The 16,387-nt window shown below is 41.2% G+C and overlaps 2 protein-coding genes across 2 annotated transcripts; one reads left to right on the top strand and one right to left on the bottom strand.

Moving 5' to 3' along the window:
- The first annotated feature begins 3,161 nt into the window (after positions 1 to 3,161).
- Positions 3,162 to 4,109, top strand: LOC134384988 (olfactory receptor 2A12-like). Its single transcript, XM_063106827.1, has one exon. The coding sequence runs from the start codon at positions 3,162 to 3,164 to the stop codon at positions 4,107 to 4,109; it is 948 nt and encodes a 315-aa protein (XP_062962897.1).
- Positions 4,110 to 9,092: 4,983 nt separating this feature from the next.
- LOC134384940 (olfactory receptor 2A12-like) lies at positions 9,093 to 10,040 on the bottom strand. The gene has a single exon (XM_063106759.1). The coding sequence runs from the start codon at positions 10,038 to 10,040 to the stop codon at positions 9,093 to 9,095; it is 948 nt and encodes a 315-aa protein (XP_062962829.1).
- Between the last annotated feature and the right edge of the window lie 6,347 nt (positions 10,041 to 16,387).

Genomic DNA, 16,387 nt, shown 5'->3' with positions numbered 1-16,387 from the left:
AAAGATTGCTTTACCAGGTTTCTCAGCATTCCTTCATCCAACCAAGTTGACACCTAGAATTAACCTTCACAGTTGGCTTTTTGAGCCAAGGGAGGGAGCAGAAGATTATGCATTTGTGTTGTAACTTTTTTTTTTTTTTTTGGTGGCATTGGCCTCTTGCTCTATCCAGTTGAGACTTGAAATCTGATTTTCATCTACTAGATCAGATCTTCTTCCTCACTGTGTACATGGACTGTGGTAAAGGAAGAACCTGTGAGACTGGCTGGTTCTGGGAAGGTGACCTTGGATTTTCTGGTGGTCACAGTTAAATGACCTGTGTCCGCCCTGTCCTGACTCTCCCCTTCCACTTCACAGCCTGTGTCTGGTCCACTGCTCTCTGCTTCCTCAGCACCCTTGCTCCCTCGCTTCTCGCTCCTTCTTTTCTGGATTTCCCCTCAGTGTGTGTACATTCTGAACTCTTTTCCACCTTACGAGAAACAAAAACAAACAAAACAAAACAAAACACAAGCACTCCGTCCACCTTACCTCCTGATCTGGACATCTCATCTCCTTCTCTTTACAGTCCACTTCACTCCTCAGAACCCACCGCAATCTGACTTCTGCTTTGATCACAGGCACTTCTCACCCGCGCCAACCGTTTCCACCCCTCTTTCCCCATGCCCGCTCTGCAGCGTTTGGCACCATTGGCACTTCCCCTCCCAGAGCCCTCCTGCCTGCCTGGATGCTCTTTCTCAAGCGCCATCTCTTCCTCTGCTGGTGTCTCCAATGTTCATGCTCTTGGGATCCTCTGCTCTCTCATAGAGAGCTCTTATCCATTCTGTGCCTTAATTACCCTCCAAATGCTGGTGCTGCCTAGATTTTGATCTTCCATTTAGATCTCCTTCCTGAGCTCCAGGGCTGTATGTCCAACTCTCTCATGGACAGATCCTCAAGGATGCCCCATGTTTCAAACTCTATATGTGGGACAGAATTAATTGTTACCTCCCTGACACTTCCTGCTTCACCCTGTCTCTCCCTCCTGTGCCTCCACCTCGGTTCTGTCTTGTCGAATGTGCTAACAGCAACTTAGGTTCCCAGGCCTGAAAGTCCAAGCTCCTCCTTGTCTCCTCCCTTTCTTCCCTCCTACACCCCTCAGTTACCTGTGCTGCTGATCCGATTCTCTACATCTCTTCCTAATCTATCTCTTCTTCATGGTCTGGAATGCTAGCCTTCTCCTGCCTTTCCCCCATATCCCTCAACCAGTCTTCTTCCAAAACCTTCCTAACTTCCACTTAAGTAGCATGTTTCTAAAGGCTACACCTGAACAAATTACTTCTCTGCTTAAAACTCATCAGCAGCTCACAGCATAAAGGATCAAGTCCATTCTCCTTAGCAAGATGCACTATACTCTTTGCACCCTTTTCCTTCCCACATCTCAGGCTCATCTTCCAAGAATCCCCTTTCTCCTACCCCTGTGCAGACGAGCCTGCCCTCAGACTTTATTACTTGTTCCTCTGGTTCTCAAAGCTCTCCCTTGGTAATGGTCCTTTGCACCTGCTGCTCCGTTTGCACAACGCTTCCTTGAGTTCTCTGCTTGGCTAATTCCTACTCATCCTTTAAGATTCATATCAGGTGTCCTGTTCTTGGGGAAGTCTGTTTCTGAAAGGTTGGCCCAGGTGTTCTGTTTATGGGCTCTTATGATGTCCTGTGTTTACTCCTATCACAGCACTTATCACTTGATGGCCATTTGTTGTTTATCTGTCTCCTCACTGTGTGGGCTCTTTGATGGGAGACATTTTTATTTCCACATCCCTAATGCTTAACAGAGCTATGGCTGACAGCACAGATCATCATGGTGCTAAACACATTGGAAAGTGGTTTATGTATCTATTCCTCTATTTCCCCAACTAGACTGTAAGCCCCTTGAGGATTAGAAATATACCTTGTCCTTGTCCTTTTTTGTCCTTAAATCCACAGCTCCTAGAACAGGATCTGATAGGTCGCAGGTGCCCAATCAGTGTTTGTTGACCGTTCAGGGAATGATACCATGAGGAAGAGCATCTGATGGGAACTAGCATCATTGAGTTCCCTCTCTGTGCTGGTCATGGTGCTAGGTGCTTCACGCATATTATGTATTACTTCGTGCAGAATATCTCCCTGGAAGGTATTATGTTCATTTCACAGAGAAGAAAATTAAGGCTCGAGAACATTAAGTTACATCAACATGGTCACAGTAGAAGTTCCAAGACTTGAATTCAAATATTCTGATTCCAAATCCCACACTTCTTTATAGAAAACATTACCTTCTATGGCACCATAAACAAGAGAATCAGCCTTCATCTTTGAAGGTATAAACTAAACCCAAGCCGTTTTTACCATGGGCTCCCTGCCAATCATAAATCTCAAGGAGAGAAAGGGACTTTAAGAAATAGATTACTGTTGATATTATCCAGCTGGAGGGATCCAGAAATGCCAAAGCTGCCTTTAAGCAAAGAAGACCCCTATTATTTTGCCTCAAGTATACTCAACTTTTAAAGTCAAGCAGGAAGACCTTCCCTTCAGGTGTGGGTAAGGCTAGGAAAAGGAAGAGTTAGTGAGCAACTCCATCTAAGATAAAATCAGATATTAGAAAGCTTCCAGAGCTCCAAAGAGTCAAGAAACACAGACCTACATAAGATTTTCTAAGAACTTATCACATTATGGAGCCATGTAACTTCCCCACATTTCCGACTCCCCCTGTCTATTTCTCTATAATGGTCAAAGTTTAAGGCACTAAAGGGAAGGGCTCTGCACACTTGTTTTCACAGAAGACAAAGGGGAGAGTTTCAAATCTTCATCATGCATCTCTGAGAGCCAGGGCTAGGGAGAAGAGCCCCAGTGACGCACTATATGATGGTAGCTCCTGAACAGAGGAAATTAGGTGGCCTTGCTGGGGCAGATGGAAGGGAAGAAAATGACGCCCCGGGGGTTCTGAGAAAATAATTTGGCCTTAGAAGTTGAATATTCCATGAAGACTTCCTTCCCTTCCCAAATTTAGCTTCACCCCCAGGTAGACCTCAGTCTCTGAACTGACATTAATCCCAACACTGGCCTTTCCAGCAACTAAATGGCCATGGTACCTGCATATGCATTCTAAGCTGGGCCACTAATAGGTCCATTTCTCTTTCTACAGCTTAAGGAGAATGCAGTACCTCCCCTGGCAGAACCACAGCTCTCTGTCTGAGTTCATCCTTCTGGGCTTCTCTGGGGATTCCCAAATTAATGCTATCCTCTTCAACATCTTCCTCTTCCTCTACCTCTCTACACTTGTGGGCAATGGGCTCATTGTCACCTTGATCTACCTGGACTCCCGCCTCCACACACCCATGTACTTCTTCCTCAGTGTCCTTTCCATGCTGGACATGAGCTACGTCACCACCACTGTGCCCCAGATGTTGGTACATCTGGTCTGCCAGAAGAAAACTATCTCCTATGTTGGGTGTGTGGCCCAGATGTTCATCTTTCTGGTGTTGGGCATCACTGAGGGCTGGCTGTTCTCTGTCATGGCCTACGATAGATATGTGGCCATTTGTTATCCACTCAGGTACAAGGTTATTATGAGCCCATGGCTGTGTGGGGCAATGATAGTCTTTTGTGGAGTGTGGGGTGTCAGCTGTTCCCTAGTCTACACTGTCTTCACCATGCACCTGCCCTACTGTGGCCCCAATGAGATCAATCACTTCTTCTGTGAGGTCCCTGCTGTTCTGAAGTTGGCCTGTGCAGACACATCCCTCAATGACCGAGTAGATTTCATCCTGGGCTTCATCCTTCTCCTAGTTCCTCTTTCCTTTATTCTGGCCTCTTATGTCCACATCTTTGCCACCATCCTGAGAATCCGCTCAGCTCAGGGTCAACTCAAGGCCATCTCCACCTGTGCATCCCATATCACTGTGGTCACCATGTTCTGTGGACCTGCCATGTTTATGTACATGAACCCTGGGGCCAATGCCTCACCAGAGAGGGACAAGAAACTGGCCCTGTTCTACAACGTCATCTCTGCCTTTCTCAACCCCATCATCTACAGCCTCAGGAACAAAGATGTGAAGAGGGCTTTCTTCAAAGTAACGGGCTGGGGCATAGCCCCCAAGTGAGGCCACTGGAGCACAAAGGCCACGACCAGATCTGAAACCACAGGATCTATGGACCTTCCATTCTATTCTCTCCCATCACCCAGTGGTCAGGCAAGAATTGTTGACTGATGGTTAAGGGAGAGGATGGATGTATGAAGGTAGGTACCTCATATAGACCTGCTGATGGCTCCAGCAGCTGAGTTATCCTCAAACCTCAAGGGGTCCAACTGCAGAGAGAGGGCCCATCGGGACCTGTGCTAATTCATTACTGTTTCTCCAGGGCCCAGCAAAGGGTCTGGAACAAACAAAGCATCACTAACATTTGCTGATTTCGTGACTGAGTACATGAGTGGGCATATTAAATCAACTTGGGATGGCTGGGACAAGATGACTCAGATTACCTCAGATCAGTAGCCCCATTTTATCTCAATAAGAAGCATGAACAGGTCTAAGAAACAGCCTTAGGAGAAAGAAAAAGTGGCCTTAGGAATAGGGTTCTGGGATTGGTCATTGTCTATCCAGCACTGTCCAGGGGAGTGTCCAAGATACACGATCCATCTGGTCCCTGGAGAGGTGAGTACCTGCTGTGGTGAAGAGATATTCTGAGGGGTCCCTTGGTACACAGATGAAACATTACCCAAACCATCTCACAGTGGTTACAAGCTCATACTTTGTAGCCAGCCTGTTTCCTTATCTGTAAAATTGGGATGATAGTAATAATAGCAAAGCACCTACCTGTAGGATTGTTGTGAAGTTAACTTATGAAAAGTTCTTAAAACAGTGCCTGACAAATTGAATGTTCTTTGCAAACATCACTACTCTTCTTTTTATATTCTATTTCTCTAATAAAAATGCCACAGTTACCAAGCAGACACCTGAGAACATTTCATTTAGAGAAAGGAGCCATTCTTTTCTCTGAAAAGAGATAGTTAATGTTACAAATGAAAAGGTTGGAATCTGTTTACACTTCAGTCTACTGTGGATTAGTGAGCTTGGGTCTGTCACCCAGAAGCTCATGAACTCACAGTAAGCAAAACCTTAAAAAATTATGATAGTCCCTCCAGATGTTGCATGAAGAGGCCCTGATCGCAACCAGCCAGCACCCCTCAAAGATTTCTTCACTGATATTCCCACATGGTAGAGCTTTTAATAAAAATTTGTTCAACTCTGACTTGAGTAGTAATGGTGTTGATAGAGTACTTGATTCAGGAGGCTGCTGACAGGAATGGTAGGATATGGTGGTCATAATGGTGCTGGCTACTCTCACAAGTGCCAAAACCCTTCACCCATGACTTTGGCCCCTGTGGTCCCTGGCACCTTGCAGGAGGCACAAATAGGTTGCTCCCTAGAATCTAAGGAAAGTGTCATGACCACACAGTGCCTATCATACTAAGAAAGGCAGGTAACATGCCGGGGAAGCCTGATTGAGAGAGAGAAGCTTTCATGAGGAGCCTCTACCCACCTTCACAGAATCTCCAAATTTTGCCCTCGCCCTTTCCACCACCAGAAAGGGGAAGGAAGTGGGGTGGGGCAGGAGTTCTTAGTGTTTGCTTAATCCTTTTCATCATTCTGACATCCCATGGTCCATAGAACCATCCCAGACTTTTCTGCTCCAAATCTGATGTTGACTTTTGAAAGTCCAAATCACGCAATGAATACAAATGACAAGTTATTCAAGGAAGTGCTGCCATGATGAAATACTGTCAGATTCTTGCTTTGATCACAAAGGAAAATTAGAAACTATTAATAGTCGGCCTTTTTAAGACCAGAATTATTGAACTTTTATTAACCAACAGCCCTCAATAAAATAGTGATGGTTCCAATGAAGGTGATATGGATCCAGTCCAACCAGGTGTCCACAAAGGTACTTCGAACTCAATAAGAAAGTAATGATGACTTTGGTATTGATGACCATTATGATGATTACAACTGGTATAAGGAGGGATAATATTTGGCTGCACATTTCACAGCTGTTTATAACACATTTGCTGAGCATGTTTTGGGAAATAGTAAAAAAGGGCTTGAAGAGAGATGCTGGGGCAATGGGAGAGAAAGCTGGCAGAAGCCATATAGAAAGATTGGTAGATACAATAAGCCCCCAAATCACAACGACAAAGGCAAGGACAGTAGAGATATTATAGAAATTGATCAATTTATCCAATCTACATCAAGACAATGATGGCACATTGGTAAGAGACAGGAGGACAAAGGAATTTGATTAGGCCATAGAATAAATATGGTGGGAGTAAGAATGGGAGAGAACTGGGGGAGTTGCTGGAAGAGGATGGGATACAGGATACTTAGATTTCAGAGTGGAAAGTATTCCAGGTGATTATGAAAAAGCCCATCCAAGATTGCTGCCCCTAGGGAAAATGCAGATGGTAGTAAAGAGGTGAAGGGAACGTTCAGTGAAGAAATTTTGGATGTGCCTTAATTTTAGAAAAGGGAATTTCAAAGAGAAGCTGCAAGAAGAGGAGATGAAGCTGAGTACGGGAAGAATATACGGGATGGATGGATGCCATGGGGGTAAACATTTTGGGTGGTAACAGCCAGAGATGGAGCAGAAAAAAGAGGGTTGAAATGCCAATTCCTTCATTTACTAGCTGAGGGACTTTGGATATGGCCCCTAACCACTCTGATATTTAGTTTTCTGAGCTTCAGTTTTTCTCTTCAGTAAAATAGAGATAACAATACTTACTTTGAAACATTACAGAAACTATAGCTCTCTGGGTCCAATTAGGAGATAGAAAACTACCTAGTAAGCTAAATGGGGAGTTTAATATAAATAAGTATTAACTATAAATGGTACCGGCTGAAGGACAAACTTGGAAGGGGTTCAGACTTCACTAGAAAAGGTATGGTTCAGGCACTGAATTTGCTGATGCTGGTGAGCCAGGCCAGAGCGGCTCAGGACTGACAGGCAAACTATAGGCTACCCTCCAAAGTGCAGATAGGAGAACGGGCAATCAGCGGCCAGTGACGTGGATGTGCAGTTGGAAGCCGGGTGCTGCTGGAAGCAGAAGGCCTTCCAGTGTGCAGGGCTTGTGGAAAGAACGACTTCTCTGTGTGTGACCCTGCAGACTTCAGGCACCACGTGCAGACTTACTGAATGAGTCTGCACACAGGCCGCTCCAGGGCTTGCTGAGGAAGTCAGGCAGGTGACTGACTGTGCAGGGCTCTGGTTTCCACATCAAGAGGGTGGCCAGACCCAAAGCTGAAAAGTCTCAGTGCATTCTGAGTCTGTGACCCAAGCCAGAAATCACAGGAAACATCATTCTCCTGCCATGTCCCTCCAGTGCCCTCTACTGAGAAAGCTTAACATCATGCTCCCCTTAAAGGAGAAATGCTTAAAGGAATTCTGTTGTTTATTACAGAGCATGAATTAAAGGCTGATGTGGAACTGAGAAGCAATAAACGAATGACTGATAAAGGCCACTCCTTTGGACACTCAGCTTTCACACACACCCTTCTATGAACACTCAAACTCCCTTACAACAAAGAAAACAACTTTGTATTTTTACATAACAAGATACATCAATCCTTCTTACAAGTGAAGTTGTCACTCTTCCTGTGAGAAGATGCAGTCCCAATACCAGTCCCAATAGTCATTGTATCCATTGCAGGCTATATGAATCTCCTCAAATTCAATCACGATTCTGCTACCTAAAGACAAATTGTCAAGTTAACTTCCAATAACTTGAGTACGAAATAATTTTTACATGGGATTAAGAAAGATAAAGAGAACGGTTGTTATTTACAAATAAACACACTCACGTTACAAGCATTGGGAAATGTGCAAAGCAACTGTAGTTCTTGTTTCTGAAATTGGTCATGACATCATAGTTGACATCTATGGCTTCCTTCTTCAACTAGCCATTCCATATTTCCCTTACCCTCAGCTGCTCTAGGTTATTTAGCTAGAGTGACCAGATTTTAATGGAATGACCCAGATTTTCATTCTTGAAGTGTCTGAGTCTTCAGTCACCTTGTGTTCATTTATTTATTTATTTTTTTGGATGCCCTAGTTTTCCATTAACCCTGACTGTTGGGCCTAGAAGTACTAGGAATTGCTACCAGAGAATTATGAGGTTTCCAGACACAGTCCTCTTTGCCTCAGTTATGTATCAGCATCCCAATTTTCCCTAGTACTCAGCATCAATCATTCTAGTCAGCAAATTAGCTCCTAATTCTGCCTGTGGCACAAGGAGCCCAGAATAGCCAGATGGAAGATCCATCTTGAAACTCAGTAGAACCATTGTTTTGCCCACCGATGGAAGCATTCTCTACTTGGGGACTAAGATCTCTGGGTTAGCAGAGCTCAAAGTTGCTGGGAGAAGAAGAAAATATCCTGTAAGTGAGTTATTGGGTATAACAGAGGATGCACTCACATTCTACCTCTTGATTCCTGGACCCATGTGTTCTGGCTATCTGGGAAACAACACCACACAATGAATGGTCTGTGATTCAATGCAATTGCCACCCTCCCTGTAGAGGAATTATATATGCCTTCCCATTATACTGTACTTCTCTTTGGGAAAAAGTACTTCCTGCCCTGCTCCTTTGCCATCAGGCTTGATGTGACTTGCTTTAGCCAATGGGATGTGAGCAAAAAGATGTGTCTCACTTCTGAGAAGATTTAAGAGTTGTCATGTGTTTTGGCCATTGTTCCCTTCCTTCTGTCACAAGACTGGCACGTTCCACATAAGAGCTTGTCCTTCAGGTGGATCTGAGACTGCAGAAGGCCACAGCCAACCTACAACTAACATGGAACATGAACAATAAATGAACTTTTGCTGTTGAAGGCCACTGAGATTATGGAGTTGTGTTAGAGCATTACCATGTAGCAGATTGATCAAGACAGCCATGCTGGTTTCATGTATGTTTGTTTCACTGACCAAATATTATGTAGGTTCAAATGCACAATGTTGGCTGCATACGTTACAGATGATGTCCCTTTTTTTTCAGCACAGGACATTCTACCACAGGCCTCTTCTGGATCCCAGTTTACCAGGCCACTCTACCACGCCCCATCACCTTGAGAAAAGCCACCTTAATGTCCTTGTTCCTCAGACTGTAGACCACAGGGTTGAGCAGAGCAGAGAAGACACTGTAAAAGAGTGATATATGCTTGTCTTGCTCAGGGGAATAGCTGGATTTGGGCTTCGTGTAGATGTAAGTGACTGGAACATAGAAGAATGTGACCACAGTCAGGTGAGAGGCACAGGTGGAGAAAGCTTTGCAGCGGCCCCTGGTGGACTTGATCTTGAGAATGGCCAAGGCAATATGGATGTAGGAGGCCAGAATAAGGGAGAGTGGGACAACAACCACAAAGACACTAATGACGCGGTCCACCATCTCAATGAGGCGAGTGTCCATGCAAGCCAAGCTCCGTACCGAGGGGCCTTCACAGTAGTAGTGGTTGACCATGTTGGGCCCACAATACGGCAGCCTCATGGTGAAGAAGGTATGGATCAGAGAGAAGAAAAAACCACAAGCCCATGTCCCAGCCGCCAACCACCTACACAGGCCCCAACTGAGGATGACAGTGTAACGCAGTGGGTAGCAAATGGCCACGTATCTGTCATATGCCATGACTACAAATAAGATGCACTCAGTCAGGCCCAGGGCACCAACCATATACATCTGCATCCAGCAGCCAGCAAAGGAGATGGTCTGAGAGTGACCGAGAAGATGCACCAACATCTGGGGCATGGTGGTGCTGATGTAGCCCATATCCATCAGGGAGAGAATACAGAGGAAGAAGTACATGGGAGTGTGGAGATGCGTGTCCAGGCAGATCAGGGTGAAGATGAGCCCATTTCCCAGGACTGAGCTCAGGTAGAGGAGAAGGAAGACAGTGAAGAGGATCCTGTTGGACTTGGGGTCACTAGAGAAGCCGAGCAGGATAAATTCAGAAACCCAGCTTTGGTTCTGTCCTGGAAGCATCCACATGGTGGGGCCTATAAGAAAATCACACTCACATACATGCCATTTAAAGTATGGTAGCCTGGCAATCCTGCCAGCTGTGAAGACACATGGGCTAGGATTTTACTTCTGGCCCCACTACTCATTTGCTGTGTAACCTTTATCAACTTACGTAACCTCTCTAGCCTCAGTCTCCTCATCTGTAAAAGGTGGCTAATAATACTCACCTCTCAGGATTTTTATGAGGAGTAGAGGTGATGTACATGAAGCATAAATAACACAATGCTTTAAAACAGTAACACATAAAATGCTCATATACATATCCCCACTCTCACTCCCCAACCCTCAGGAGACAACTGGTCACTCACATGTCTGGCAACAATCAATTTACACTGTGTCTGCCCCAACAGACCTCTTAGAGATGGAGCTCCCCTCTGCCTTGGAGAACGTTTGTCTGGATATGCTACAATCCTCTCCTCCTCACACCCTGTAAGCATTGCTTTGCCCGCTGGCGCAATGTGAGGCTTTGTCAATAGAGGGAGATGGAGGGGCGCTGTATTGTGACAGCAGCAGGAAGATACTTCTGTTGCTGGCTTCTGTCCTGCTTACTCAGCTTGAGAGCCAGTGGACTGGTGTATGGAAGGGCCAGCAGCATTCACCGCCACTGACCTCAGCGGACCAACCCCACCCAGCAGCCACTTCCACAGACCAGCCCTGGCCACACGCTCCAGCAATACTTTCCCCACACTGTGGCCACTTCTATGGAAGCTCTGCCCTCTGCCGCCGGGTAGGCTGTGCATTTCTGTGAGTCACAACTTCTTTGAAAAGTTTAAATCTCAGACCTCTTTTTTTTTTCCTTTTTTATTTTTTGGCCAAGTACAAGGGAAGGGAGGGAGGTATCTCCTAAATCTTTAGTCCCTTCACTGTGTAGTCTCCTTCAGCCCAGAGGTAGTAGCTGTTTTTGTTCCTGGTTTTTGTTGTTGTTGTTGTTGTTGTTGTTTTTCTCGTGCTCCATCTGGATCTCTTAGAGTTCTCTTTCATCCTTTTTAGTATTCGTTTATTATTTAGTATCTTTTTAGTACACATTATTATTAGTTAACAATTCATTATATTGAATTTTCCCTGTTCAAATTACTAGCATGTTCTGTCTCCTGACTAGATCCTGACTGATGTGGATGCTAAATCTATGGGGAGTGAGTTTGATAGGGGACAGAATATTTGCACAGTTGCAATCTATCTATCCACAAAGTGTTTATTAATTAAAATAGTAAAAAATAGTAGATATACTGTAGAGAAGCTGGACAACTCTTAACTGAGTGATCATAATTAACATCACCAATAAGAAGCAAATAGACAATTATACCCAGATATGAAATCCTAAGAAGATTACGTCACCTTTATATTATTTCAACCAAAAGTGTAAAACTCGTATTTAATCATGAAGAAACATCAAAACAACACAAATTGAGAAATGTTCCATAAAATGACTAGTTTCTAATCTTTAAAACTATCAATCATCAAAAAAGAATCTATAATAGATGGAAGGATACTAAAACAAAACAAAAAACAACAAATGCAGTATGTAATCTTGGAAGGGAGGAATGCTACAAATGACATTATTATGACAATTAATAAAATTGGAATATGAATTGGATTACATGAGATTATATAAAAGTATTGTTTCAATGTTGAATTTCCTAAATTTGATAACTCCTATAGAAGAGAATATCCTTGTTCCTAGGAAATATTCACTGAAGTATTAAGGGGTGAAGGAACATAATATTTGCAAAATACTCTCAAATGGTTCTGAAAATTTTGATGACAACAATAATATGTTTATATAGAGAGAAAGAATGATAAATTAAATGTTACAAAATGTTTAAAATTAACAAATCTAGGTATAGAGTATATAGAATTTCTCTGTACTATTCTTTCCACTTTTCTGTATGTTTGAAGTTACTTTAAGATAAAAAGTTTTTAAAATTAAATATTTTTGAAAGTGAAATGAAAACTTTTTCAGGCAAAAAAAGTGAGATAATTTAAAGGGAGTTCTTCAAGCAGAAAAAAAGTGAAGAAACACAAAAATGCAAAAGGAATGAGGAGCACCTCAAAGAAAGGGCAAATATAAATTTATAATGAATACAAAATAATAATAGGGTCTTGTGGGACTTAAAGCAAATGAAAATTAGAGATCATGACAAGAATAACACAAAAAATGGAGGGAATAAATGGAGTTAGAGGGGTCTAAATATTTAGCGTAATTGGAAAAGCAGTAAAACTAATCATTTGTGTTGCACTGTGATAAGTCAAACATTTGTTTTTTAATATCTAAAGAAATCATTAAAGAATAAAGAATGTTTAAGTAAAAAGCTAAGTAAAAGTAAATGGACTGATAAAAAAAAATTTTAACCCGAAATAATACTCTTTTGAGAGAGAGAGAAACCAAACATAAAACAGTTTAAAGAGAAAATAAATAGGGCCGACCCCGTGGCACACTCAGGAGAGTGCGGTGCTGGGAGCACAGCAGTACTCCCACCACGGGTTCGGATCCTATATAAGGACGGCCGGTGCGCTCACTGGCTGAGCGCGGTGCGGCCGGTCACAAAAAGACAAAAAAAAAAAAAAAAAACAGAAAATAAATAGAAAGATGGTAAATATGACTTAAGTATGTACATAATTGTACATGATTAGTTTAAATGCAAATAGACTAAATGTTTTAATTAAAAGACATATTTTCAGACTGAGTAAAAAAATACTACATATTACTTACAAGAAACACACTTTAATATGAGGATATAACATACCAGGAAGACATAATGGAAGAAAATACACCATGCAAAACAAACATGAAGTTTCATGAAACATTAGCCAAAATTGACCATATTCTGCATCATAAATATAAGCTCAGAAATAATCAAAGGATGAAAATCATTTGGAGTATATTCTCTGATTACAGTAAAATTACCTAGAAGTCAATAAAATAAATATAATAGGGCAGTGCCTAACATATTTGAAATTAGCAATACACCTCTAAATAATCTATGTGACAGAGAAAATTCAGAATGGAAATTAGTATAGATTGAACTGAACAGTGACGAAAATGATTATCATTGCTCAGAGAGAAACTTATAGTCTTAAATGCACAGAAGAAAGGCTAAAAATTAATTAGCTAAACTTCCATCTGAAGTTAGGAAAAAAACTATAAATTAACCCCCCAAAAAATTCGAAGGAAGGAAATAATGAAGATAGCAGAAAACAATAAAATGGCAAACAAATTTGTAATAGAGAAAACTCAACAAAGCCAAAAATTTGTTCTTTGAAACAATTAATAAATCAATAAGTCTTTAGCAAGACTGATAAAAAAGAAATAAAACACAAATTGCCAACATCAAGAATGAAAAAGGAAACATTATACTGATCCTAGAGTCATTTAAAAGATAATTTAAATAATTACAAACAACTTATATGCTGATAAGCTTGACAATTTAAATAAAATGGACAAATGTCTTTTAAAAAAACCCCAAAAATTACCAAAACTGACACAAAAAGAAGTAAAAGAGAAGAATCCAATATCTTTTTAAAAAATTGAGTCTATCTATAATATAAAACTTCCCTAGAAGCGCCCTGGCCTCTCCCTAGCTGGGGCAGAGTAGGGCTAAGGGCCTTGGCTACACCCCCTGGACATGTGCAACAGCCCAGCAACGACCACCAAGCCACAGCAAGAAGGGCCCTGGGTTACCGAGCTGGGGAGTGGGGCACGAGGTCTTTTGCCACACCCCCATGACCTCTGCACCCAGCCTGGCAATGACCAACCCACTGCTGGAAGCACCCTGGTGTCCCCTGTGGGAATGAGGGGGTGCCACAGGCCTCAATCCCACCCCTCCTCTTTCCTCCTTCTTCCATCCCATTTCCTTCCCCTTTCCCCTCTCCCCCTCCCTCCCAACTGCTCCACAACATCATAAAATGTAAAAAAAATAATAATAATATTAATAAAATAAATAAATATAATAAAACTTTTCTGGAAAGAAAACTCCCAGATAGCTTAACTGAATTCTTCCCATATTTAAAAGAGGAAAAATACTAATCATAACAAACTCTTCAAAAGAATAGAAAAAGAGTGAAAACATCTCAACTCATTATATGAGACCAGAATAATAAACTTGATACCAGAAAATAACAAGACAGAAAACTTGTAGCCCAATCTCTCTCATGAGCATTGCTGCAAAAATACTAGGCAGAATATTAGCAAATTAAATTCAGCAATATAGAAAAAAGATAATGCATCACAATCAAATTGGGTTTATTACAGAAGTCAAGGTTGCTTTAGTGCTTGATAATCAGACAACGTAATTAACCATACAATAGAAGTAAGGAGAAAAATCATAATAGATGAATAGATTAGGAAAAATAGATTAGAAAAATTATAATAGATTGATAGATTCAGAAAAAGCATTTGACAAAATTCAACAATCATTTGTGATTAGAAATAAACCTCTTAGCAAATTAGAAATAGACATGAACCTTCTTAATGTGATTTTAAAAAGATCTCCAATAAAAGAGGAAACAACCTACAGCAAATATACAAAGTGGTGAAATATAGGTTACTTACTTTTTAACATACATACATGGTAATAAAAATGTTTCCTATTACCATTTCCATTAACCATAGTACTGGTGGTCCAAGCTAGTGAAATAAGTTGGCAAAAATAAATAAAAGGCCAAATGATTGGAAAGGAAGAAATAAAACTGTCATCATCTGCAGACCACATGATTGTGTAGTATATTAGTCTGTTTCTGTTGCTCATAACAAAACACCTGAACTGCGTGATTTATAAGATAATGAAATTTATTGCTTACAGTTTCAGAGGCTGGGATGTCCAAAGTCCACAGAACACATCTGGTGAGGGTCTTGGTGGTGACTTCAGTGACAAGGGGTATCATGTTGTGAAATGGTGGAGCAGAGAGCAGAGAGACATAGCTCCTTGTGCACTCTCCTTTTTAAGCCCTCAGTACCATGCCCATTACCACTATTTTTAATCCATTCTGTAGGCGTGGTCCCACAATCTAATCACCTCTTCAAGGCCCCACTCAATTACCATAATAGGATCTCCCACCCTCAACAGTTACAGTGGGGGTTAAGCCTCAATGAGTTTGGGGGGCATCCAATCCACAGCATGTAGGTAGAAAATCTAAAAGATGAATCCAGAGACAAACTGAAATTAATAAGCAAGCATACACAAAAAATAACTTATAATCACATTTTTGTTTCTTTTTTCTTTTTATTTTCTTTCTTTTTCTTATATAATCACACTTTAAAAATAAAATATGTGGGAATAAATCTAATGAAATGTGTGCAGAAAAACATTATTTAGAGAGATTAAGGAAAACCTAAGTACGTAGAGGGATAATCCATGTTCATGGGTTGAACAAGTAAACATAGTAAAGATGTAAAGTTGATTTATAGATTCAGTGTAATCCCAGTTAAAACCCCAGCAGTTTAGTCTTTGTTTTTATAGAAATTGACACCCTGGTTATAAAATTTATATAAAAATCTTGAAGAATCTTGAAGAAAAAAACATTAGAGGACTTCCCAGATATGAAAACTTACTATAATTCTACAGTAATTAAGCAAGTGAAATTGACACAAGAATAAACAAACACTGTAGATCAATGAAACAGAATAAATCCAGAAAGAGACCCATGCATATACAGTCACCTGATTTATGACAAATTTGCTCCTACAATGCAGTGGGAGGAAAAATGATCTTTTCAATAAATGCTCCTGGATCATGTGGATATTCACATAGAAAGAAAAATTTTTTTATTCCTACCTCACACTGTACACAAAACTCAATTCCAGACGTACTGTATCGACTTAAGTGGTAAATGTAAAGCAACCAAATTTTTAGCATCAAACACAGGAAAATATCTTTATACTCTCAGAGTGAGCAGAAATATCTTAAACAGAACACAGGAAGTACCAACCATAGAGAGAAAAATGGTAAACCAGAATATATGAAAAAGAACTCAAAAAATTTATACTCAGAATAAATAAAGAACTCCTAAAAATCAACAAAAAAACAGACAGCCCAACAGAATAACAGGCAGATTTTAAAAGACACTTCACAAAAGAGGTTATCTAAATCACCGCTAAACAAGTGAAAACGTGCTCAGCATCATTAGTCATCTAGGAGTTGCAAATGAAGACCACAGTGTAATGCACTGCACTCACCAGAATGGCTAAAATGGAAAATACCTGGTGTTGGCAAGAGCAACCAGAACTTTCTCATACTGCTGATGGGAGTGTAAATTTGAATAATCCCTTTAGAAAACGTTTGGCAGTACCTCCTAAAGCTGAACATGTACATAACACA

The sequence above is a fragment of the Cynocephalus volans genome, chromosome 8, assembly GCF_027409185.1.
Source record: "Cynocephalus volans isolate mCynVol1 chromosome 8, mCynVol1.pri, whole genome shotgun sequence".
NCBI lineage: Eukaryota > Metazoa > Chordata > Mammalia > Dermoptera > Cynocephalidae > Cynocephalus > Cynocephalus volans.
Note: the sequence above shows the minus strand (reverse complement) of the source record. Positions and strands in the feature narration are given on the sequence as shown.

Coding starts and splice junctions, on each gene's coding strand:
- LOC134384988 (XM_063106827.1), top strand. CDS start 3,162: ATGCAGTACCTCCCCTGGCAGAACCACAGCTCTCTGTCTGAGTTCATC.
- LOC134384940 (XM_063106759.1), bottom strand. CDS start 10,040: ATGTGGATGCTTCCAGGACAGAACCAAAGCTGGGTTTCTGAATTTATC.